The 25989-nt window shown below is 38.0% G+C and overlaps 1 protein-coding gene across 1 annotated transcript; it reads right to left on the reverse strand.

Annotated features, from left to right (window-relative positions):
• Positions 1-574: 574 nt before the first annotated feature.
• On the reverse strand, positions 575-24897 carry LOC121873783 (glutamate receptor ionotropic, delta-1-like). Its single transcript, XM_042377482.1, has 12 exons — positions 24870-24897; positions 12239-12444; positions 11135-11302; positions 10285-10493; positions 7390-7515; positions 6756-6921; positions 6203-6441; positions 4513-4697; positions 3252-3488; positions 2513-2691; positions 2114-2261; positions 575-887 (listed from the first exon to the last, which is right to left on the reverse strand). Exons 2-12 carry the CDS (start codon positions 12436-12438, stop codon positions 735-737), a joined length of 2010 nt encoding a protein of 669 aa, XP_042233416.1. The 5' UTR covers positions 12439-12444; positions 24870-24897; the 3' UTR covers positions 575-734.
• Between the last annotated feature and the right edge of the window lie 1092 nt (positions 24898-25989).

The raw sequence follows: 25989 nt of genomic DNA on the forward strand, positions 1-25989 counted from the left end.
AGCCACCCTATGTCATCCACACAGGAGGAACGAGAACGACAAGATAAGGGCATATGGGGAGAGAATTCAGAACGTTGATCAAGGCAGCTTCACTCCTCTGGTGTTCACAACCTCTAGTTGGATCGATCAAGTGCAAGATGCTTCTACGCTAGATTCGCAGAGGTGCTATCCGAACAGAAGCAGCAGCCCAGAAGTTATGTTACAGCCTGGATGAGATGTCGACTGCCCTTCTCTTTCCTTAGGTCTACTTTGCTCTGCCTCAGGGGAACGAGAGCATCGGCCCCAAAGCCGACAACAGTTGCAGATATTGACTACGAGGCAACAGTCACTGAATGCCACATAGATCTGCGGCTCAACTAACTCAACACAGCTAGGATAACTATTTATGTATTAGGATATTTAATTTTAAGGTAATGAAATGGCGGCGAAGGTGTAGCTATTAAGTGGAAGCTGGAGGCCACGTTTCAAAAAAAAAAAGTAGTAGTAGTAGTAGTAATAGCAGTGTGTGTGTGTGTGTGTGTGTGTGTGTGTAGTTACCGTCTGTTTACACAACGAAGAAATAATAATACAGGTAAATAAGCTTTTCCTTTATTTCTCAAGAATTATAGCTACTAAGAATAGTATTCATAACTCAACCATACATGTACTTGACTTTTGGCATTATCATATACAACAAAAAAATTTCAGTTACTACTCCAAGTGCCTAACGATATTCTTCCGGGTCTGCTGCCTGCTTAAATCGAAGAAACGTTTCCAGAACGCGAGGACCTAGTTTGGGCGAAGTTCTCCTTCAGCAGAATAAGGCAAGCGATGGAGCAGCCCAGAATCAGTAGGTAGAGAGCACCCTGCAAGTGGTGTAACCCCAAAGTCATCTCTCTGCTGTCTTCCTGAAGAAATCATAAGATGTTTTACTGATGATTATAATATCTGTTTACTGTACCTAGTCTCCGTTACTTTATCAGTCATAGATTTCATATTAGGATATATCACTCTCCTTTTGTTATTATATGATGCCTTCCTATGGGATTTTAGTTGATACGTTATGATACCATGACAGTACGCGGTATATTATAATACGTAATATATTTTGATAGCTCGACATGTGATGCTGTGTGGTATTGGGTGGTGTTTTCTTAAATAATTTGAGGGTAATTGCAATCATTTAATAGGAAGTAATATTAGTGTATTATTCTGTATGTTTCAATGATGTGTGATAACATGTGATACTCCATTCTGCTCTGTCATGCTATGTGATGTTAAAGGGGTATTGTGTGCTACTATAGGTCTTTTTAATGCTGTAGTGCTATGTGATATATTAAGGTGCTATGTGATATAATATGGTGCTTTGTGATGTAATGTTATATTATTGTGTTGCCTGACAGAATAGAGTTATACTGGAATGAAAACAAGACTTCGCCATATTACCAGTATACTGCATGATATTGAACTTCGCGCCCATTTATCCAGTGTTATTATATGTGCGGTAAAGTACTCTGGATAAATTGGATAAAATAATAAAACACATATATTTTATAGCGCAGTTTTATCGTAAAACAGTTCATAAGGGAAAAATATTCTAATGGGTATCAGGTGCTCGGCGCGACATCATAAGTGATAACACCAAGTGGCTCACCAGATCTTAATGTCCATCTGAGTCACAAAAACTGGTGTCAGGCACAACTTTCAATGTAAAAAGTTAACTAAATTCCTTCCCACAAACATCAAAACTATTGTTCGATAATATGACTTTAACTCTTCACACAGAGGCTTTGTGCTTCGCCTATGACATGATAATATGGTTTTGTCTGGAATTCCATACATTATCGATATTGATGAATAATAATTTGGCATTTTACATTCAGCACCATCCTGTGAGTTTAGCGGTAGGCGGTTCGTCGAACTTAACTTTAACCGACGGGCTTTCAACATTTAATAGAGATTGATTTGTTTCTTCGGTCGCCAGTATTGTTAAAAGTAAACAGCAAACGATTTAGAATATATACTGAACAAATTCTTAAATTTTACCAGGTAAATAAATGAGGCCACTGGACCAGTAGTCTAGTGCACTATGGATGGAGGAGAAGGAGGAGATGCCTAAGTGTCCAGTATTTACCAGGGTTGCCTGAGGGTCCAGTGCAGCAGCTGCCCTGTTCTCCCTCACGCGCGCGGATATTACTTCACTGGCCCACTGTTGTATAATGCCAGCGTCCTCTAACCGAGATTTGAGTTGAAGGAAACGCGTATAATATGGTGATCCTTTCCTACAACAAACAAGTCGATTCAGAATTATATTACCTAAGAAATCATAGAATTATTGTAAATATGAGATATATCTACATGAAACAGCATAAATCAGTGTATGCAAATCAATCGGATTCAACTTTATCAGTTTTGGTAGCAACAAACAAGTAGCTTTTTCCACCACTTCCAAAACCAGGAAATGACCCCACCAAATCCTCATCACGTATCTACTACACAACAACCTGGCGGGAAAGTAACACAATACACATGCCTGAATGACCACCCGAAGGAAGCAATCAAAACTATTCCACGTTTGCTGATGTAGAAGGGTGTTTGGCCGTAACTGTTGGTGTACTTGGAGTCAATGATGACAGTGATGTGGTATTTAGGACTGAAGAGCGAGTAGCTCCCCTCCTTCACCTTCCGCAGTGCCTCATCTGCTGTCAGGACCTAGAGTGATAGGATTGAAAAGATGTTTGTTAATAGCAATTATATCTTGAAAGATTAAGCTTGCGCTTGGTTAACCCTGAGCATAATTTTTCTGAACTGATAAAATAAAAATGAGTTGATACTTTCGAGTTCCTAAGTATACTGTAGTATTTTCACGTGGTTGTGTGCTTAGATGACCTACTTGCGTGTTTGTGTATGTATGTAGGTCAGTGTGAACATAAATATCAAAGTATGGTGCTGGTCTCTAAACACATAACCACAGAACTGTGACGAGGGATGGGTATATGTGGCACCACTTTTGGTACTTGATATTTCTTTGGATTGATATACTGTAGGTTGTATGTGTGTTGGTATACACCTGTTGCTCATTTTATTATTGACGAGTTTTATGCTTCCCTCATCAAAGAAATGATGTCATCCTAACAATAATATCTTATTTCACATATTGCTTGATCAAAATTATTTCATTCGGAATTTCATAACATAATTGTATATCTGTTACAATGAGAAAAATAAACTTGAGAAAGTTTTATGTTACAAATATTTTGGAGTTTACTTACCTCCATTTTTTTATTTATCTCCTTCACGACAGGGTCAGTATGCTTCGAGAAATATTCCTTTGGCATTCCTCTCATCATCCAGTGTTCTATACCCCACTTCCAGTTGCTTCTATCCAACAGATCCTCAAATGTTTCTGGAGACTGGGTCCTCCCTTGGACTGTCAGGTGTGAGATTAATGACGAACGAAACCCTGTGATCATGACGACACAGAACACCAGCCACCACCCCACCAGCACCTGCAAACATTAATCTTGTGACCAGGCAGCCAACGTTTGTATATAACTTCATCCTACCAATACCTACTTTTACTTAAATGACCAGATTTAACCCTCAGTTATTCGAGTGATATCGCTGAGTTTCAACCAAGCACTTTTCGGAGCAGTAGTTAGATTTTTCGGGAAACAAAAAATTAGATATCATATGTGTTCTTGAAAACGATTCATTAAACATAAGAATTTTCATTTAGCAGGCAATATTTATGGCACATTCCTTGTATTTTCTAATCCTGTCTAATCACATTTATTTATAAAGTCAAGTGTCTTAGATTTCTGTCATATTCATGCATGTTTTGACGAGATGTTTGTCATACAGTGAACAAAGACACTTTATGTAAGGCTATCAAATATACTTCTAATTTAATTCTATAACATCACAAACTCCCCTTTGAACACTACTTCTAGGTCCAAAACAAATGTAATACCGTAAAACTAAAGTTTTTTGGCAGCATGAACAACACGATTACCAAAGGTGGTCAGCTTAGATTTTTCACCCTAGCAGAAAAAAAGACAGGTTGCGAAAAGTCTGTCAACCGTTTTTTTTTAACCATAGAGTTAATAAAAAATATTCCAGTGTCAAAATCTTCCAACTTAATTATTTAGTGGGGTCCTTTATGCTGGGTCTAGAGTGATGCAGGTGAGAGGATTAAACGAGACTTTTCTTATGGACGGCTCTAGGTTTTCAAGGATTTTCATACATTGACGAACGATGTAGCTACGAAGGTGTAGCTTAATATGTTTTTCCAAGTTACCTAAGCAAAGACGTATGTTGTCACAGACGATAGGCAAACACGTTAATAATGAAAAAAAATAACAAGCAGTCAGTATCCTTTTTATTTTCTTGATAAAAACAAATAAGCTGCCCTGCCCTAAGGCATCACCAAGGGTTTGTTAAAATGAGTTTACGGTAGAAGCAACAATTAAAAAGAAGAGTAGAACATGTGGGAAAAAAAAACATTTACTTTTACACAGATGAAAGATTTACTTTTCCTGAGTCGCTGACGGAGGGGTTGGAGGGTGGCCGCTCCAGAAGCGCGCCCCAGCCGTACAGGAATGCGGTGGTGAACTTCACACCACGACCTCCCGCAAACCATCGCCTCGCCCTATGTATAAACCACAGGGACACACCCCACGCCACTACGCTCATCAACAGCGCCACCCACAGTTCTCCTGCAGGAAAGGAGAAGCAACATTTAATTTTTTGCACAGTAGTTTCCTTAAAGTACCTGAAGTACCTAGCATTGACAATCATGAAACAATTTTAGTGACTCACAGATATAAATATTGGATGTATTCATAAGTAGTAAATGAAAAAACATGCAGTACGTGTATACACATCGCGTAGCTTACCTGGCGACAGAATAAGTCATGGAGTGACCAGTTATGGGAATGCCAATCTAATATACAGTATACAAAAAAATATTACCCACCTCAACCTAACCTAACTTAACTTAACCTAATTTAACCTAACCTAACCTACTCTAACCTAACCTTACCTAACCTAACCTACCTAACAAAACCCAAATTAACCCAACCCAACCCAACCCAACCCAACCCAACCCAACCCAAACAAAACCCAACCAAACCCAACCCAACCACAACAAAAACCCAACCCAACCCAACCCAACCCAACCCAACCCAACCCAACCCAACCCAACCACAACAAAACCCAACCAAACCCAACCAACCACAACAAAACCCAACCCAACCCAACCCAATCCAACCTAACCACAACAAAACCCAACCCAACACAACCCAACCACAACAAAACCCAACCCAACCCAATCCAACCTAACCACAACAAACCCAACCAACACAACCCAACCACAACAAAACCCAACCCAACCCAACCCAACCCAAACCAACAAAACCCAACCCAACAACCCAACCCAACCACAACAAAACCCAACCCAACCCAACCCAACCCAACCACAACAAAACCCAACCCAACCCAACCCAACCACAACAAAACCCAACCCAACCCAGCTCAACCAAACCTAACCAAATCCAACCTAACCTGACCTAACTTTATCACACTTTGACCTCCTGACACAGATAACCACCCCCCCCGCTATCGCTGTGTCGATATCCCAGTCACCTAGACCACGAGAGTTATATCTCTTATAATTTCTTAGTGTTGATGGAACATTATACTTGCTGACCTAGTTACGTGCTTAAAGACTTCAGTTGTTATAGTAAAGAAACAACATTATAACAACATAAAAATCTCAGTCAGGGAAGATTTTTGTTTCTTGTCCGCATCACACGGGGGCTAGTGGTCAATAACAGAATAACAGTTCCATGCGGCACAGCCTTGGGACAAATGCAATATGTGTGTACAGTTTCAGGTCTGTGACTGCTTCCACTTTGGAGATATGGTTGCCAAAACCACTGGCCACTATTATATCGAAATTTCGGCTTCCCAGTTTTTAGATAAACAGCTAGAACAATCAATAAGGACACTCCTAGCATGTGCTTTCCAAGGTATCTGAAGACAGAATGGGGAAGATGGACGTTGTGCAAAAATATTATTGTCAATCTATCAGGAAGGTTGATTCATAATCTTTCAATATTTCATTGTAGGTGGCGATTCAAATAGATCAATAATGTACAATATATCACAGTTCAGTTGATAGACGCGCTTCTCAAGTACCCAAGAATTATATCACACCTACCAGCAAAGGGTCTCATCAGCGATAGGTGTTGTGGTAGGGGCGTTGGCTTTAGAGACACTATGCTTAAGACATCGATTTCATAAGCGCCAAGGAACTCTATGATACGGACTCGCTCTGCTTGGGGGCTTACGGGCCCACCTATGTCTACCTCCTCTCGCTGGAGTTGACCTAACATCCCGTTGAACTTGCCGTTCTTCTGTGAACCCCAGGCACGTTGAGGCTGCTCACGAATATCCAAACTGTTGAATATGTTGATAATTTAGAATTCTACCTTGGCGGTTCTTCCATTTCAAGGGAAAATTAAGACATTTTAGAAAAGTTTCCTAGCTCAGTTTACACCAAGCGATCATCAGTATATATATACACACACACACACACACACACACACACACACACATATATATATATATATATATATATATATATATATATATATATATATATATATATATATATATATATATATATATATATATATATATATATATATATATATTCGATAATTTGTTCATTTTCCTGATATTAATTCCCATGAGTTTGATACATATTCTACCTGAAATTGAGTGTATGTGCGAAGACAGAGAGCAGTCTAGCATCAAGACTGTCTCTGAGTGTGACGGTACTGCCTGACTCATTGCTGTTTAGTGTGAAGGCCATATATGGGAAGAATCGTACAGCTGAGAACTGGATCTTGTGGCCAAAGAAGTTATGAAACTGTTCTGTTGAAAAAATCGTGAACCATTAGACTCGTTGTAAAGAAATTCTCGTCAGGTCGCTATTTTTGAGTAAGAGGAATACTCTATTATTAAAGAAAAAATCAATTGAGTTTTTTTAGTAAGATAACATGAAGTGGAAGGGATCCCATGAAGCTTTTCTCTGGCGGACGATATTTCACATATACAAGTATCTTTTACAACCAGTATATGTGTGACTTTATTTTCTTCAATAATATTTTTATAATTCACATTGGAAAGTATTTTTTAAGAGTAATTAATAATAAACATAGCATAAATTTTAATTTATTTAAACCATATCTAAATCATATGTATACAAGGTAGATGTTTATATATCTTTCAGTCTTGTATGAACATATAGGAACTCCAAGTAATGGGTGAACATAATTTCAATATTTCGTGTTCAGCTAAAATATGGGTCACATAGTGGTGAAATTTGACAGGGGAACTTACCATGAAAGAAGAGGTCATCAGTATGCTGGGGAAGGGATGTGAGGTTCCACTTGTGGATAAGTTGGACGTCCGCCTCCCCGTTGTTGCAGTACAGACACCGCCGGTACACCCACACACGCTCACTCACTGATGCGGCCAAGAGAAGAGGGCTTTTTTCTAATCAAATTTATATCAATCACAAATTGTATACAGAAAATTCACATGAAAATTGGAGCACACTTCAATGTTCATGTTTGTCCTTTTCTTCGTAGATTTTCTGCATATAGCAAATAATGCATTACTTTTGTAATTACAACACGTGAAATACCTAAAGGAACTGCGAATTGAAGCACTTGATAGAAAAATTAAACTACTCGGAAGAATGGCTACCCTAGTCTAGTACATTTGCCTCTTTGGAATGTATGGCCATAAAACTCACCTCCTTCAATGCATGACTCAGCACGCCGCAAAAGAGGATAGAGGAGAAATAGTTAAAGTGAAAGAGTGAGGATGAGTCATCTTACATAAAGTCGCAACATTTTGATTATAAACTATTGTCTTATCTAACAAATGTATAGGTAAACACACTTATACAATTGTTTATCTTTTTAAGTATAGAGTTCGCAGCGTCATATTTCCATATATCCTTTATTTAAGAAAAAATAAACATTTGCCAAATTTGTATATTACTATTTTCACATGGCTATTTTTACATGGCTATTTTTACATGGCTATTTTCACATGGCTTCATATATGGTCAATTTCAGCATACAATGGGCTCTAATTATATCCCATAATTAACTCTATCACACTCGTACTTCTTTTTATTATTTCACAGGAATTGTTCCGTTAAATTACGATCAGTAACTGCCCTGGTGACACCCTGTGACTTACCTTCAGAAAAACTATTTCAGATCACCAACAGAGAAAACAGATCGCCCTTAATCATGTGAGAAGATTCCACACAGCTTTCATTCAACATTAGTTAAACACAGGCAACGAGAGAGAGAGAGAAAGAGAGAGAGAACTGAAGGTAGCAAGGAAGGCGAAGTCAAACCCCCCGAGGGATTCTTCCAAAGGTAACAACTAAAACAAGAGACAAGATTGGACCAATACAGTCAGATACCGGCGAGCTAATGGATAACCACGGAGAAATGGGCAATAATCTGAAAATATATTTTTTAACAGTTTTCACCACCGAAAATTTCAACATGATACCCGAGGCACCGACTTTACAGTATACAGAGATAGTGAAAAAATAGATTAAGTGACCAGTAACGATGTTAGTAAGCAAATAGACAAGTTAAAGCCTAATAAGTCGCCAGGTCTCGATGAGATATTTGCCGGAGTATTAAAGGAATGTAAGGAAGAGCTTTGTATGCCCTTTGCAAATTTGTTTAACAAGTCATTAAAAAACGGGTGTAGTACCAGAATCTTGGAGGATAGCGAATGTGATACCGATTTTCAAGAAGGGAGATAGATCACTATCCGCTAACTACCGTCCAATCAGTCTAACATCAATTGTAGGCAAATTACTGAAAGCAATCATTTCAAACTCTATTCGAAATCACCTGGAGAAGCACAAGTTGATCAATGATTCACAACATGGCTTCACAAGCGGGCGTTCATGTCTAAATAATCTATTAACATTCTTTTCATCTGTTTTCGAATCAGTGAACGAGGGGCACGACTATGATGTGGTATATCTCGACTCTAGCAAAGCCTTCGACAGAGTCCCCACGAAAGACTAATAAGAAAAGTTGAGGCTCATGGCATTAAAGGTGATATTCTAAAATGGATTAGGGCGTGGTTACAGGACAGGAAACAGCGAGTGAGCATTAACGGCACCAAATCCTACTGGAGCAACGTCAATAGTGGAGTTCCCAAAGGCTCAGTATTCTCACCATTATTATTTATTATATACATAAACGACGTAGATATCGGCGTAGACAGCAACATAAGTAAATTTGCTGATGACACTAAAATAGGGCGCGTAATTAAATCGGACGAGGACTCTGGAAAACTACAGGAAGATCTAAAAAAAAATTTCGAATGGTCTGAAAAATGGCAGATGAAATTCAATGTGGACAAATGTAAAGTACTCAGTATAGGAGATGTAAACAGGGAAACCAGATATCAGATGAACAACGATGTTATTGAGAAATCCGACTACGAGTAAGATTTAGGGGTAATGATAAGCAGGAATCTTAAGCCAAGTAAGCAATGTGAATTTGCTCGAAACAAGGCTAATAAAGTTCTTGGGTTCATACAAAGGAGTGTTAGTTACAAGACTAGCGAGGTCATCTTAAAACTATATCTTGCGCTTGTGAGACCTCACCTGGATTATGCAGTTCAATTCTGGTCACCGTATTACAGAATGGATAGAATCCTTGTAAAGAATTCAGAAGAGAATGACAAGTCTAATCCCGGGCAATAGGAACCTTGAGTACAGAGACAGGTTAAAACCTCCTAATTTGCACTCCCTCGAGAGACGTAGAGTGAGGGGCGATATAATAGAGGTGTATAAATGGAAGTCAGGCTGAACAAAGATGACATTACCAAGGTATTCAAACTATCCATCCAGGAGCGAACTCGTAACAATAGCTTTAAATTAGAGAAAATTTGGATTTTGGCGCGATACAGGTAAACATTGGCTTAGAAATAGAGTGGAACAAGTAACCAAATATTATCATCAACTAGAATACGCTGGATAGCTTCAAACATAGGTTGGATGGATATATGAGCTATAGGGGTTGGGTGTAAATGGGATTGCCCAGCGTGGTCCAATAGGCCCGCTGCAGTTTCCTCCATTCTTATGTTCTTTTATTCTTATAAGAGAGAGAGAGAGAGAGAGAGAGAGATATGTAAAAGCAATCAGCAAAAAAGTGAGATTCATTTTATTTTAAACGTACTTACCTTCCTGCATCAGTGTCTTCCCGAGGCGTGAGTTAGCAAGGCGCGGTAGGTTTTGAAGGGGAAGGTCATGCAGGGTGAGGGCCATATAAAAGGCGTGGACAGTGTTACGGAGATCATAGTGGAGAAGAACGTCTTCCACCCCTTCACTCCCACCCATCACTAACACCAGCGTCTCAGACAACTTCCACATGCCTGACGACTCTAACAATCTGGAGAGGAATTTAATTGAATAATGTGGCCTCTAATGATGAATAGTGCATTATATCCACTCACTTGGAGTGAAGATCCCATGAATTTTCCACATGTGCAATTTCATCTCCCCGGGTATCAATATATATTATCTTTATTTGCTTCTCATCCTTATACATATAATTTTTACTACCCAGGATATACAACACAAAATTTACGTTCCCCAATCGTTACTACACGTAATTTAACTCGGTACTCTGAAAGCCATATGGCAGCGAAATCCCATTCTTCATAATTCTACTGTAAATAATCAGTGCTACATACAGTAATTCAACGTGAGAAGCAAAGGCTGCACTCCATGGTTTAGAAGATTATAATAATCTTGTTTTCATGTAAATAACCTGGTAGAGGCAAAATTATTACAATTACTGGAGTGATGATTTAAGTATTCTAATCTTAGGCAAAGCACTATTTTTATTTGTCTTTGTATGTAATGTCAAAGTGCAGTTAGCGATATAATTCCTGAAAAATTCGTCATTATGTCGGATAATAATATTGTCCTATGACATGCTACTTATGACTACAATACGCTCGTATATTGTTGTGTGTAGCACTAGTGATTATATTTCAGACTTTTCTTGACCTTTTAGCTGTACTTTACCTGAAGACGAGATCAGTACTGTTGCTGGTGGTGAGGTCAAGGATGAGTGCCCGGCAGGTAGTTCTGGTGTCTCCCCACAGCCCCTGCAGGAGGTGGTCCTGGGTCAGCTGGTCCTGGGACAACATCCACCCTGCCTCCACAACCACGCCAGCTTCCGCTCCCATGTGTCTAGGAGGCACAAATTTCCATTATTATTATAACCCCAAAATAAAAGAGTAGTGGTACGTTTAATGTACACTGACACCCCTCCCTCCTGCCATGCAATGAACAAAATATTAGTCAAAACTATAAAGAAAAATTGGGGTCGCCAAAGTAAAAAAAAAAAAATCAAAATTACAGTTTCCTAGTTAAAGGTGTGTCTGATATATCACTCGGACCATCAAGGGAAGAGGAAACAAAGAAAGAAAACATGAATGCAAAGCTATCAAAGTACTTGGCCTTAATTTGATCAAATTTCAACTCCATAGTTCAAAGAGTGCGTAAGAGTAAGTAAGAATCCTCCTCCCTCTCCAGGTAAACACGCACTCAAACAAACAAGCTTTCACTCATAATTCCTTTTCGGAACTCATATCCAGGGATTACGTGGAGATTGAACGGGGAAGGGGTGGGGACCCGTGTGCAATGATTATAAATGGGACCTCTAAGATCTGACCAAAAATTGGGGTAGAAACATTAAAATGTTAAAAGAAATTGTATGGAAAAGTGAAGTACGTCTATCTTACGTAGTACAGGACACCACAGCCTCTGAGCCAGCGATTAGGATTGCGAAAGTAATACGAGAAATTTGTGGGCAACTGTCAACATCTGTCAAGAGCTAAACTATCCATTATTTTCCTAAATTGTGACGGTAAGGTATGCATCCCCTTATCACATTACTTTGTACTCGTAATGTCTATAAAGGAGAATTATTAGCATAGTAATTATGAAATATGTGTTCGTTAGTTAAATGAAAGGTCATCCATCATATCGGAAAAAATCATTTTAATAAAAAATACAAGTGCCAAGATGATAATTATACGTGACAATATATACAAAACAAAATATAGCAAATACAATTTTTGGCGTCATTAAAGTTGACTTTTTCTTAAACAAATATTTTTTCACCTGATTATACTGGAAAATACGTGTGAGTGTTGTGTAGTGGTGATGAGCACCAGGTGACAGCCGGTGAGATGGTGCTCCACTACCTGACCCACCATCACACCCACCTGCTCCACGGGTCCACCTACTTCTTGACTAACAACTGTCGCAGTGCTCACCAACGTGGCTGCCATCACTGCTGTAAGATACCCATATGACGCCATGTTTCCCTGAGGCGAAAAATAATTATCTTCATTACTATTGTTGCATTTATCATAAATATTATATGTAGAGAAAAGTCACCTATGAAAGTCTTAGCATACCCTTTCCTCTCTTCTCAGTCCAGTGCCTGATGTAATTGAACTGAGTGGCTGCAAATAATAACAAGGGATTTGCATGTCATGCTATGGGCAATACAATATTAAAGGGAAAGGAAAAGAGTTTGTTGGGGAAAGTGAGAGTATTTAAGTCAGAAGTGTCTGAAAGAACAGGAAAAAGAAAGTGCGGCAGTGCTGTAGGGTGGTGAAATATTTTGGATTAACACAGAAGTGTGTATGAAAAATTCATAACGGTGAGAGACAGAGTTATAGTGGTGGGAGATAACTGAGAGATAACTGAGAGGGAGAGACAGAATTGTGAGGATATACTGGAGTGAAAAGAATGACCAGAAATGGACAGAGACTTACAGAAATGTGTGCCATGAGAAAGTCCATGGTGGGCAACTGATAGGTAGAAGGCAGCTACCAAACAGGGAGGTACTACCGCCTGGGAAGATATTGGAAGCATAATGTGTTGTCTGATGGTAGACCCTGCTGCTATATGGCATCACAAATATTGTGACCAAGTCCCAGGTTGCTGATCTGACTTTCTGCCTCATTTACATACAATTGCAGGGTCTCAATTGTTTTTCTTGCCATTGACAACACAACATACATATATTGTTCCTCGCTCTTGATCTTTTTTTTATATTTTTTTATTTCTTTATGGTTCTTTATTATTATTGTTATTACTATAATTGCAGTGTTGTTATTATTATTATTATTGTTATCATTATTATTTTATTATTTTTATTTATTTTTATTTTTATTATAAATTTTACTTATCTGAATTATTATTATTATTTTTAATAATAATAATAATAATAATAATAATAATAATAATAATAATAATAATATTATTATTATTATTATTATTATTATTATTATTATTATTATTATTAGTAGTAGTAGTAGTAGTAGTAGTAGTAGTAGTAGTAGTAGTAGTATTAGTAGTAGTATTATTACATTTTTGCCTCCCAGGCCCTGATATGGGTCAGTGACCCGGGTAGGCTTTCCCATAAAAAAAAAAAATGTAAAAGATGAGAAAGACGTATAATTACTAAGTTTGTATGATATTGAAATGAAAATTGTTTGAGGAGAATGTGAGGTGTGAGGAAGACGAAAACAAGCTTTAAACAACCTTAATTAAAATGTTAAGGCACCGGCGGTAGGTGTAACCATTGTAGAAATATTGAGGATGGAAGATCAATATTGAACATGATGGATAACAAATATATAACAATTATAAATAACTGAGGTTGGAAGCATGGGGCAAGTGGGCTACCTACAGATGCACCCTAAATTTACTTGTACTGTAGACGCAATATCCAATAAATCCCTGAACTTCTTTTTTATTCAGCTTATTTATATGATCAAACTGTTTCTGTAATTGTTTCTATATATTTGATCACACACAAAATAGCCAAGATATATTCATAGACAGTGTAAATTGTCAAAATATTTTAAGAACTTTAAGAGTTCCTGGATAAGTAATACACTTGTATATTTTTTAGTCTTGAAATAAATAAAACTATATGTAATAATTGAGTCGCCTGTAGACCCTTTATTTGCTTAAATTAATCTTGGAGTAAAATAAAAAAGTAATTGGATTATTATTAAATATTTCAGAACTTTTTAATATGGTTATAGATTCATTTAAAGTGTCCTCTATCTTATACTAAGAGAGAGACTGGTATTATTTATTTATATTATTCTGGTGTATAGTATTCACATAAAAAATCAATATTCTATTGATATAATCTTCCTCTTATTGAAAACAAAAATCACTTGTCTATTTAAAATTTTCAAAGGTTATTAAAACATGGAGGAAAACGGTCTTTTAATCCCTTTGTTTTTAATATATTCAACTTGCTACTGTAGGGATAGCCAAAGGTATAAAAACGTCTGCACAGTTTCTCTAGCCTTACTTTGATATTCTTTCATAATCGCCAAGAAATACCGTCTTTTATTAAAGTTCTGTACACATACAATGATTTTTTTTCTAGCGAGTAAGCTTACTTTTCATTTCCAGTAGCAGTTCTTTGTTTTGTCTTGTAGCTCATTAATTCTCTTGATATTCATCTGACTGAGGAATTGTAGTTCACTCTTCAGACAGAAAACATTTCAAAATTGATGAATCAATGATAAAACAGAAGCCAATATTTATGGCAAAGATATATTACCAAGTGTTGTTATAGAGGACGATTATTTTGAAGTCATTTTGGGTAGGACTCTGACTAACCTCCTGTACGTAGTTGAAAAGGTTTATATAACAAAAACGATTTTCTTTAATTCACTTTTATACAACTTGATATACAAAGAAACTGAAGGTGATGTGATAAAGAGATGTTCTGGAGACGTGAAGAGGACACTGTGTTAACGGACAATAACATATTAACGGAAAGAACAACAACAACAAAAGATCTAGGGGTTACGAAATTGCGCATACTAAGTTCCATCACAAGTTATATAGATAAATAACTATACAAAAATGCTGGAAGTGAGTTACTGCCGGTCATTATGTCAAAGGTATAAAAGGGAATGTATATTGATGTACTGTATATTTGTTTCAGAATAAATGTCTATCTTTATTATGCTATCAATGCTATGTATTTTTTTGGTTGGTTGGAGTAATGATTTATCTTATTATGCTGAAAAATATCAGGGCAGTTTTGCAGGGTCGTTTTTTATTTTTTTCTAAAATAATCATTAGGACACTCAATCAAAACAAATATAATACAGTAGTAGGGATATTTATTTGGGTAAATAAACACAGCTTCCCTCTTGTGTCACAGTCGTCTGCCATAGTGGATATATCAAGACAAGTTCCAACTACGCAAAACCAGTTAGAGGCATCATTCTTCGATTGTAACTGATCGTCATTAGTGTAATTACTAAAATAATATACGCACCTAAAAATGTTAAGTGTCGTATAGTGTTACGCAATAGCACAATGAAACATCAACGTCACAAATACACGCTACGATAATTAACATCCTTAAGCACGTATGTTAGGTGAGTAATTAAACTAGTGTTTGTATGTTCCTTATGCATTTTCATAGTTTTGAAGTTTGAGCTCAAATTTGATAGAGAGGTGCTTGTAGCTTAGGAAACGGTTGTCCACTATCTTTTTCTCCTCCACTCAGGCGAAACTGAGTAGTTCAGTTAGTACATTATAATATCAACTTCATAAACTTGTGGCATGAGCAGGTGCGCATTAAGCTTTAGGCTCTACATACTCTGTGGTCTTCAAAATGTTTAGTTTCTTGGCTGTTGGTTACCAAAGGAATTAAAACCATGGATAATGATACAGGCCTATATGTTTTAAACGCATTTTAAAGGATCTGGACCTTTGCTTCTCTTGATATGGAGTTTGTGTCTGAAAATACGAAAGATTTTTAATTACTCTTCCTTGTAAATAATGATCCAATATTTGAGGTTTGTAGTAGAGTTGTAGACTGCGAGATATATCAATGCCAGTGGTCGCTATCTGCTGCTGGGTAGAGGAGGCAGTTGTTGCATTATGGTCACGTTGATTACGGCGAGAATATCGTGGGTATGATCTTCGCCCCAAGGTGCCATCTAGCTTCCACTGCTGGACCCATCGGTAAATGGTGGAAATGCTGGTGTTACTCTCAAGGGAAATTTCCTTAGCTGACACTCCACTCAGCCACCGCCACACTACCCAGGCGCGGTCTGCTGCTGCTGCCCGTCTCCTGAGTATCATTGTCTTCATGGTCTTTGTTCTGTCAAACAGAAGTTTGGAAGATATGTTATGACACCTGCTGTTATGATTTTTTTTTGTTTAACTTTATAATTGTATCAAATTGCGCATATGTACAGTCTCCTTCACTAGTGGGATTACAGGGGCTTGTCATATATTTTATGTAATATTGTTTTACTTTGTTTCCAATATATGTTTATTTTTGCGAGTTTCCTGCTGTCAAATGTAAACAAACACAGCGCTGCCACACTGTGCAAAACCTGACGAGCCGCCCCTGTAATCGCACTAGTGATGGGAATTGAACATTCCCTTTTTTCTTAGCCATATATTTTTCCATGTGCCTTTACAACTGAAGTTAACTGTCTGCATGATAAGATCTTTACAAAAGAAAAGGGCAAGCAAATATGAACAAAGAAAAACAAACAAAAGAGTCCATTATTATCCTTCAAAAGTATTAAACAAACATGTCCTGGGAGGCCGCCTCCACCCACAATAGCGGTCCCACTCAGTGATGCCAACGCGGCCGGATCGCCTCCACAGTGACTCTCCTTCGTTAGCCAATGCAGATCAGGTTAAAGCCTGTCAAGTAAGTGTACCAGTGAACAATGACAGTGATAGTGTTAGTGAAGCTTCTGAAGGAGCTGGTGCCTCCTCTCATAATGATGCCAACTTGAGGGTGAGTAGCCAAAGCAAGACCGATAGTGATGGACGCATGAATGGCGAGAATGAGCCCCAGACTGCCAACGTGGTCGCTTTAATAACCACAGGTCTGAAATCCGTCCATGACCCTGAACTTCCTCCAATAGTTTCGGAGGAGGAACTCGCGGGACTAATGAAGGAACCTGTGTATAAAATTCCTACTAGAATAAGCGCTGTGAGACGCATTATCAAGAACTCCAGGGGTGATGAATTTGAAACGGTTAACTAATTGGTCAGGTTGATCTATGAAGCCAATACGCGACTTTCTATACTCAGTTCAAGGTGGAACAAGCAACACGAACGCTTAGGTTCATTTCATGGAACTTCCGGAGTGTTAACCGCAGAATCAATGAACTATAATGGGTTGTTAAAGTTTTTAACATGATGAAATTGGTTTACAAGAACCTTACACGTCCAGCACCCAGAAGAAAGCTGCACCCAGGATAGCTGGGTTTACAGCAAACAATAGTGGAGCAGGAAGTGGCCTGCTCACTTATGGAAAGAATGGTCTGGGATGCAAATGGATCAAAACTCACAATGATGAAAGTATTCACAATCAACAATTTACAGTAAAGACAGCAAACAGTCAATTTTCACTGTATAACATCTATGATCGGTGTAATGAGCTGCGAGCGGACGTGGTACCAAAGCCATCAGGTAACACTACTATGCTGTGTATGGGTGACTTTAACTCTCGTCACACTGTCCTCGGTGATGTCCAGTGTAACTCTAATGGGAGAGTGTTCGTGAATTACATCAATAATCATAATATCACCGTATACGACGCAGACAAAGTGACACATCTGATAGGGGGCAGACTTGATTATGTGATAGGGTATAACCTAGTAGACAGTAATGTCAAGGCTAAGGTCATCTCAGACCACCTAGTCAGTGATCACTATGCAATACTTACTGAATATACTGTTGCTGATGTCAAGTGTGAACACCATCCTAAGCTCAGAATTACCATCCCAGATAATCTGTAACTGCACTTCAAGGCCTACATCCACAGATGGTATGCTGGATATACACCTGGGTCAGTGGATGAATTTTGCTGTGATCTTGTAAATGTCATTGCCACAAATTATACCACCTGGGTTAAGTCAAGGAGGAAGGGGGGCAGCACTAAACCACTTCTGTGGACACATGAACACCATCCTCACCAAAGAAGGAGAGAAGGTAGAACACCTTCCCAACACTTATAAGCAAAATAAAACTAGTGATAACCTCCTGGCATTCCTCAAAGCTTACAGAGCATTTGGTAAACACGAAGGTCAGGTGAGAAACACCTATTGGGAACAATTCTTAGAGGGGATAAATAGAACAACCACTCTAGCAGAAGTGTGGAACAAAATTAGAGCCATTACCAAGTCACCCACCCCAGTCCAACTTCATCACAGCCCTGCAGAATATGCTGACATATTATTAGACCAATAGTCTAGTGACTAGTGTGTCACAAATCACTTCCCTACGTCCTGACATACAGCAGTATCTTAAAACCACACATATTAATAGGGGTTTCAATATTGAAATAGCCTGTTCCTCACCAGACCTTGGTGACCAGTTTCTTATAATGCACCACGAACTAACAACAGCACTAATAAAAGGTGAATCATCCTCCCCCGGTGAGGATGGCATAACATAACACCCTGAGAGTGTTAAATGAGGTCCCAAAACATCCACTGTATGAAATGAGCCTCACACAGGGTATTCTGCCTAAGACATGGACTTATGGAAACATAGTACCAATCCCTAAAGCTAACTCTCCAAACTTCAGGCCCATTTCACTCACATCCTGTATGTGTAAAGTCCTTGAAAGAGTTGTTCTCAACCGTCTCATGTTTCAAGTCAGAGACAAACTGACCAATAATCTGCATGGGTTCATGTCCAGGCGCAGCACACAGACATGCTTTGCAGAATAAATCTTGTTCACTCAAAAGATAAGACACAAACAGCCTTCATAGACCTTAAATCAGCCTTTGATGTAGCTAATAGAGACATTATACTTGAGCAACTAACTAATTTGGGCATCCAAGGTAACCTCCTGACATGGATAAGGGGTTATCTGTCCAACAGGTATGCCAGTGTTCTGTTTAGGGGAGTCAAAAGTATCAGAATGAGAGCATTTGAGCTTGGCACACCTCAGGGAGGAGTGTTAAGTCCTATGCTCTTTAATATATTGATGCACAAGCTTATTGTTGACATTCCAGTTCAGCCAAACGAGACTATGATATGCTATGCTGATGATATCTGTATTATGATACACACTAAGCTCAGGCTCCAGGACTTGGTGTATGTATTTGCTCGAAGGACTGTGGAATGTGGTCTCATAATATCTGTCGACAGGATGGGGGTCCTCAATCCTCGTCTTGCTCACCCTCTGCCTCTTGACTTTATCATTAATAGCATGCTTTTGGAACTATGTAGCTCTTATAAATATCTTGGAATTTGTGTGAATGATGCAAACTTTGCCGGCAACCTTGATGCCAAACTAATGTAGTGCATTAATCACCTCAGAACCCTTGTTGGCAAGGGCTATGAAATTAACATCACCTATGCTCGTACTTTCTATCTTCACTTCATTCGTTCTGTAGTTGACTATCATGCTCTCCATCTTGTGACTATTCCACCTAAACAACTCAACAGCCTTGAGGTAGTGCAAAATGAAGCCATGAGAATCATTCTAGGTTGCCCAAAATCGAACAGAATTGTAAGCATGAGGAAAGAGCTCGTGCTGCCCTCCCTATCTGAGAGGATAGCTCTAATTAATACCATGTTTTGTGTCAAACTTTTGAAGAACAATGGTCTCCAAACTACAGCACAAGCTGAGTTGATGTTCTATCTAAGTAATCCCAACTATCTCGCTAACTTTCCACAAAAGACTCTCTTTGGAGCGTGGCTTCATAAAAGTGTTGCAGATCTCTTGAAAATGAATGTCCCAATAACCCCAGAAGAACCCATAAATGCCTTTCCTCTTTGGCTGGATATATCACGTCCAATTAATTATACTCTTGTTAGTATTAAGAAAATGTTAAAAACCGATGTGGTGAGATGTGTCACACTAGAAACTATTAATAGACACATAGAGAGTATTAAATTAAGTGAATATTCTGCTTTTACTGATGGTTCTGTGCAGACAAACACAGGTAAACAGGCTGTGCAATTGTAATATATAAAGAAAAAGAGATGATAGTGTCAAACAAGCAAAGGCTGAACAACTAGGCCATGATTATAACAACCACGACTATGATTATAACAACCACGACCATGATTATAACAACCACGACCATGATTATAACAACAACGACCATGATTATAAGAACCACGACCATGATTATAACAACCAGGACCATGATTATAACAACCACGACCATGATTATAACAACCACGACTATGATTATAACAAACGACCATGATTATAACAACCACGACCATGATTATAAAAGCATGACCATGATTATAACAACCACGACTATGATTATAACAACCACGACCATGATTATAACAACCACGACCATGGTTATAACAAGCATGACCATGATTATAACAACCACGACTGATGATAACAACCACACATGATTATAACAACCACGAAAATCATTATAACAACCACGTCCATGATTATAACAACCACGACCATGATTATAACAACCACGACCATGATTATAACAACCGCGACCATGATTATAACAACCACGACCATGATTATAACAACAACGACTATGATTATAACAACCACGACCATGATTATAACAACCACGACTATGATTATAACAACCAGGACCATGATTATAACAACCACGACCATGATTATAACATCCACGACCATGAATATAACAACCGCGACTATGATTATAACAACCACGACCATAATTATAACAACCACGACCATGATTATAACAACCGCGATTATGATTATAACAACCACAACCATGATTGTAAAAACGATGACCATGATTATAACAACCACGACTATGATTATAACAACCACAACCATGATTGTAAAAACGAGGACCATGATTATAACAACCACGACTAAGATTATAACAACCACGACCATGATTATAACAACCGCGACTATGATTATAACAACCACGACCATGATTATAACAACCACGACTAAGATTATAACAACCACGACCATGATTATAACAACCGCAACTATGATTATAACAACCACGCCCATGATTGTAAAAACGAGGACCATGATTATAATAACCACGACTATGATTATAACAACCACGACCATGATTATAACAACCACGACCATAATTATAACAACCACGACCATGATTATTAAAGCCACGACCATGTTTATAACAACCTCGACTATGATAATAATACGACCATGATTATAACAAGCATGACCATGATTATAACAACCACGACTATGATTATAACAACCACGACCATGATTATAACAACCACGAAAATCATTATAACAACCACAACCATGATTATAACAACCACGACCATGATTATAACAACCACGACCATGATTATAACAACCGCGACCATGAGTATAACAACCACGACTATGATTATAACAACCACGACCATGATTATAACAACCACGACCATGATTATAACAACCACGACCATGATTATAACAACCACGACCATGATTATAACAACCGCGACTATGATTATAACAACCACGACCATGATTGTAAAAACGAGGACCATGATTATAATAACCACGACTGTGATTATAACAACAACGACCATGATTATAACAAACCACGACCATAAATATAACAACCACGACCATGATTATAAAAGCCACGACCATGATTATAACAACCTCGACTATGATTATAATAACCACGACCATGATTATAACAACCGCGACCATGAGTATAACAACCACGACTATGATTATAACAACCACGACCATGATTATAACAACCACGACCATGAATATAACAACCACGACTATGATCATAACCACGACTATGATTATAACAACCACGAACATGATTATAACAACCACGACCATGATTATAACAACCACGACCATGATTATAACAACCACGAATATGATTATAACAACCACCACCATGATTATAACAACCACGACTATAATTATAACAACCACGACCATGATTATAACAACAACGGCCCTATTTATAACAACCACGAATATGATTATAACAACCACGACCAAGATTATAACAACCACAACCATGATTATAACAACCACGACCATGATTATAACAACCACAACCATGATTATAACAACCACGACTATGATTATAACAACCACGACCAAGATTATAACAACCACAACCATGATTATAACAACCACGACCATGATTATAACAACCACGACCATGAATATAATAACCACGACCATGATTATAACAACCATCACGATGATTATAACAACCACGAATATGATTATAACAACCACGACCATGATTATAACAACCACGACCATGATTATAACAACCACGAATATGATTATAACAACCCCGACTATGATTATGACTACCACGACCATGATTATAACAACCACGATCTGATTATAACAACCACGACCATGAATATAACAACCACGACTATGATTATAACAACCACGAACATGATTATAACAACCACGACCATGATTATAATGTAGTGAGGGGTTGTCAGACCACAGCTTACATCGCGAGGAAAGCCAGACTTGTCCCGACATTAGCCGAGGTCAAGCATAGGGTAACTCTGCGGTTGACCGGGATGGTAAATCAGCCTAGCTCCCCTCCCATGTGACATGTGGCCCCAACAAAACATGTAAGAAGGCACCAGCCGACCCTCTTCCAATATACAATAACCTACTCTCTGAACAAAGGCCGGACCTGACCTCACAATTAGCCAGGTCAAATGTAACCCTTGGAGCCCAACTCAAGGGACAAATCAACCAGGGCCTTCGTGTCACACGGCCCCACCTGATGACTTCTCCTTACATCTCAGAAACTCCAGTCTGACCCGACGTTTGGGAAGTCATGTAGGGAACTCTCACGTTGCTTCCCAATTAATACCGCCCCCACCTGATGACTTTCCGATAGTTCTGAAAAGTCCAGGCCTGACCGCACATTTGCCAAGATTATAACACTCACGACCATGATTATAACAACCACGACTATGATCATAACCACGACTGTGATTATAACAACCACGACCATGATTATAACAACCACAACCATGATTATAACAACCACGACCATGATTATTACAACCACACATGATTATAACAACACGACCATGATTATAACAACTACGACCATGATTATAACAACCACGACCATGATTATAATAACCACGACCATGATTATAACAACCACCACCATGATTATAACAACCATGACCATGATTATAACAACCACGACCATGATTATAACAACCACGACCATGATTATAACAACCACGAATATGATTATAACAAACACGACCAAGATTATAACACTCACGACCATGATTATAACAACCACGACTATGATCATAACCACGACCACGACCATGATTATAACAACCACGACCATGATTATAACAACCACGACCATGATTATAACAACCACGACCATGATTAAAATAACCACGACCACGATTATAACAACCACCGCCATGATTATAACAACCAGGACCATGATTATAACAACCACGACCATGATTATAACAACCACGAATATGCTTATAACAACCACGACTATGATTATGACTACCACGACCATGATTATAACAACCACGACTATGATTATAACAACCACGAACATGATTATAACAACCACGACCATGATTATAACAACCACGACTAGGTTTATAACAACCATGACCATGATTATAACAACCACGACTATGATTATAACAACCACGAATATGATTATAACAACCACGACCAAGATTATAACACTCACGCCCATGATTATAACAACCACGACTATGATTATAACAACCACGACTATGATTATAACAACCACGACCATGATTATAACAACCACGACCATGATTATAGCAACCACGACCATGATTATAACATCCACGACCATGATTATAACAACCACGACCATGATTATAAGAGCCACGACTATGATTATAACTACCACGACCATGATTATAACAACCACGACTATGATTATAACAACCACGACTTTACTACCGGACTCGCCACCGGGCACGAAGTGCCCTCGATCCCTTGTTTCGTCTATATATAGTCAGATAATTTGGTCACATAATTCTCTTGACATAACCTCACCTGGTATACTCCAAAAAATTGTATTCTAATTTCTTCAGAAGAATGCCTTCATCAACGAATGCCTTGCATATGTTCATACTTTATCCAACGAAAACCACGATCGCCAACCAGAAGCTGTGCTATATGTAGAAAGAAGACGCTCACTGTAAGTATTCTGTTCATCTGTTTTGCGTGCGGGAGCAACTTTGTGTTTGCACGTCTCTAAATGTTAGAATGCACAGTACTTGTCGCAGTTCACTGATTTTTCACACATTTTACAAAATATCACTTCCCCGTCTTTAGACAACACATTGTCAACAAACTGTTGAACTAAATTTTCAATCAAAATGTGAACACTACTGCTTTTGAAAAAAAAATTATTGACTCAAATGCTGAAACCTGTTGGGGCAGAGTAACGCATGACAGAGCTTGACATAATTAATCTTGAAGAACTGCTTCTCGTCAATTCACAAAGCTGAGCATGACAGGAATAAACATGTAATGACTCCAAAAGCCGATTCAATCACATAGTAATCAGAATAGACTTAAGAATTATCTTAGAGCAGAATGATATTAACAAGTAATGACAATTGGTGTACTATAACGAAACTGGTAATATTATATCGAATTAGGGAAAAATAGGCATGTGTGGCAATTTATCTCAACATACGGGCTCCACTGATTAATCTTGAGGGTAATACTCACAGACAACTTCCTGCCGCGGAGGTCACGAGCGAATAATGCGCAATAGTTTCAGTCTGGGGTATTTATAATTGAGGGTGGCGGGGAAGTGCTGAAACTGGCCCCTGAATGACGTAACAAGACATGCTGAATTCCTTTGAATATATATATATATATATATATATATATATATATATATATATATATATATATATATATATATATATATATATATATATATGTATAGTATATATATTAGGCCTAGTAATTTTTCATAAAAAGAATTACTGCACGTGAATCCCCACACGCAAATATACATACATATATATGAATATACTGTTTTTATTGCCCAGCTCTTATTGAATCCCACAAGAAAATAATCTATGTTGTTATATATAGGCAGAAGAACCCCACAAAGAGGTTTATTGTATTATATCTTCGTGTACCTCAGATACTAGATCTAATTTTGTGTATTAACTTCCTGTGCCATGACCTGAAAACATGGATGAGATTAATAATGTCAGATACTCAGCATCACTCCTAACCATCAGGAAGTGAGGTGCATCCCTCCTAAAGGTATTAAAAATGTCAATTATTTTTTTGTATTCTTTATTTGTAAAGGGGTGTTTTTTATCATTGTATTTTCAGGTATAAGTAAAACTCAGTAGAAATAAAAATTTATGTGTTTTTCTTTGTCCATCGATATTGATATATTTATTAATCGTTCAGTCTTCGCCACTTATAAGCCACACAGACTGGCGGCCTCGAAATTCCTAACTGGCATCTTTACTGAGTCCATTCTTCTCACCACTCCCGAAACATACAAACCAGGCAATTAATCGATGGTCATCCAAGGCATAAAGTCAAAACTTACCCTTGAACATGTTAGTGTGGTTAGGTTTTTTAAACAGAAAAAAATGCTAATGTGCTCGGTGGTAAGCGTTGACTTTACACAGGTCATTAATCTGTGCATCGAGGACGACCAATATTGAGATTATAAACAAAATATCATTAAAAATCCAAAACTATATCAGGGAAATTATTTACAAAAATACTAAAATACTAACTTAAGCGACTGTTAGAAGAAAAAATATCAGAATTTCAACTTTATAACCACAGATCCTTTATCTGCACGCCGAGGAAT

Source organism: Homarus americanus, unplaced genomic scaffold (genome assembly GCF_018991925.1).
Source record: "Homarus americanus isolate GMGI-L3 unplaced genomic scaffold, GMGI_Hamer_2.0 scaffold25827, whole genome shotgun sequence".
NCBI classification, from domain to species: Eukaryota; Metazoa; Arthropoda; class Malacostraca; order Decapoda; family Nephropidae; genus Homarus; species Homarus americanus.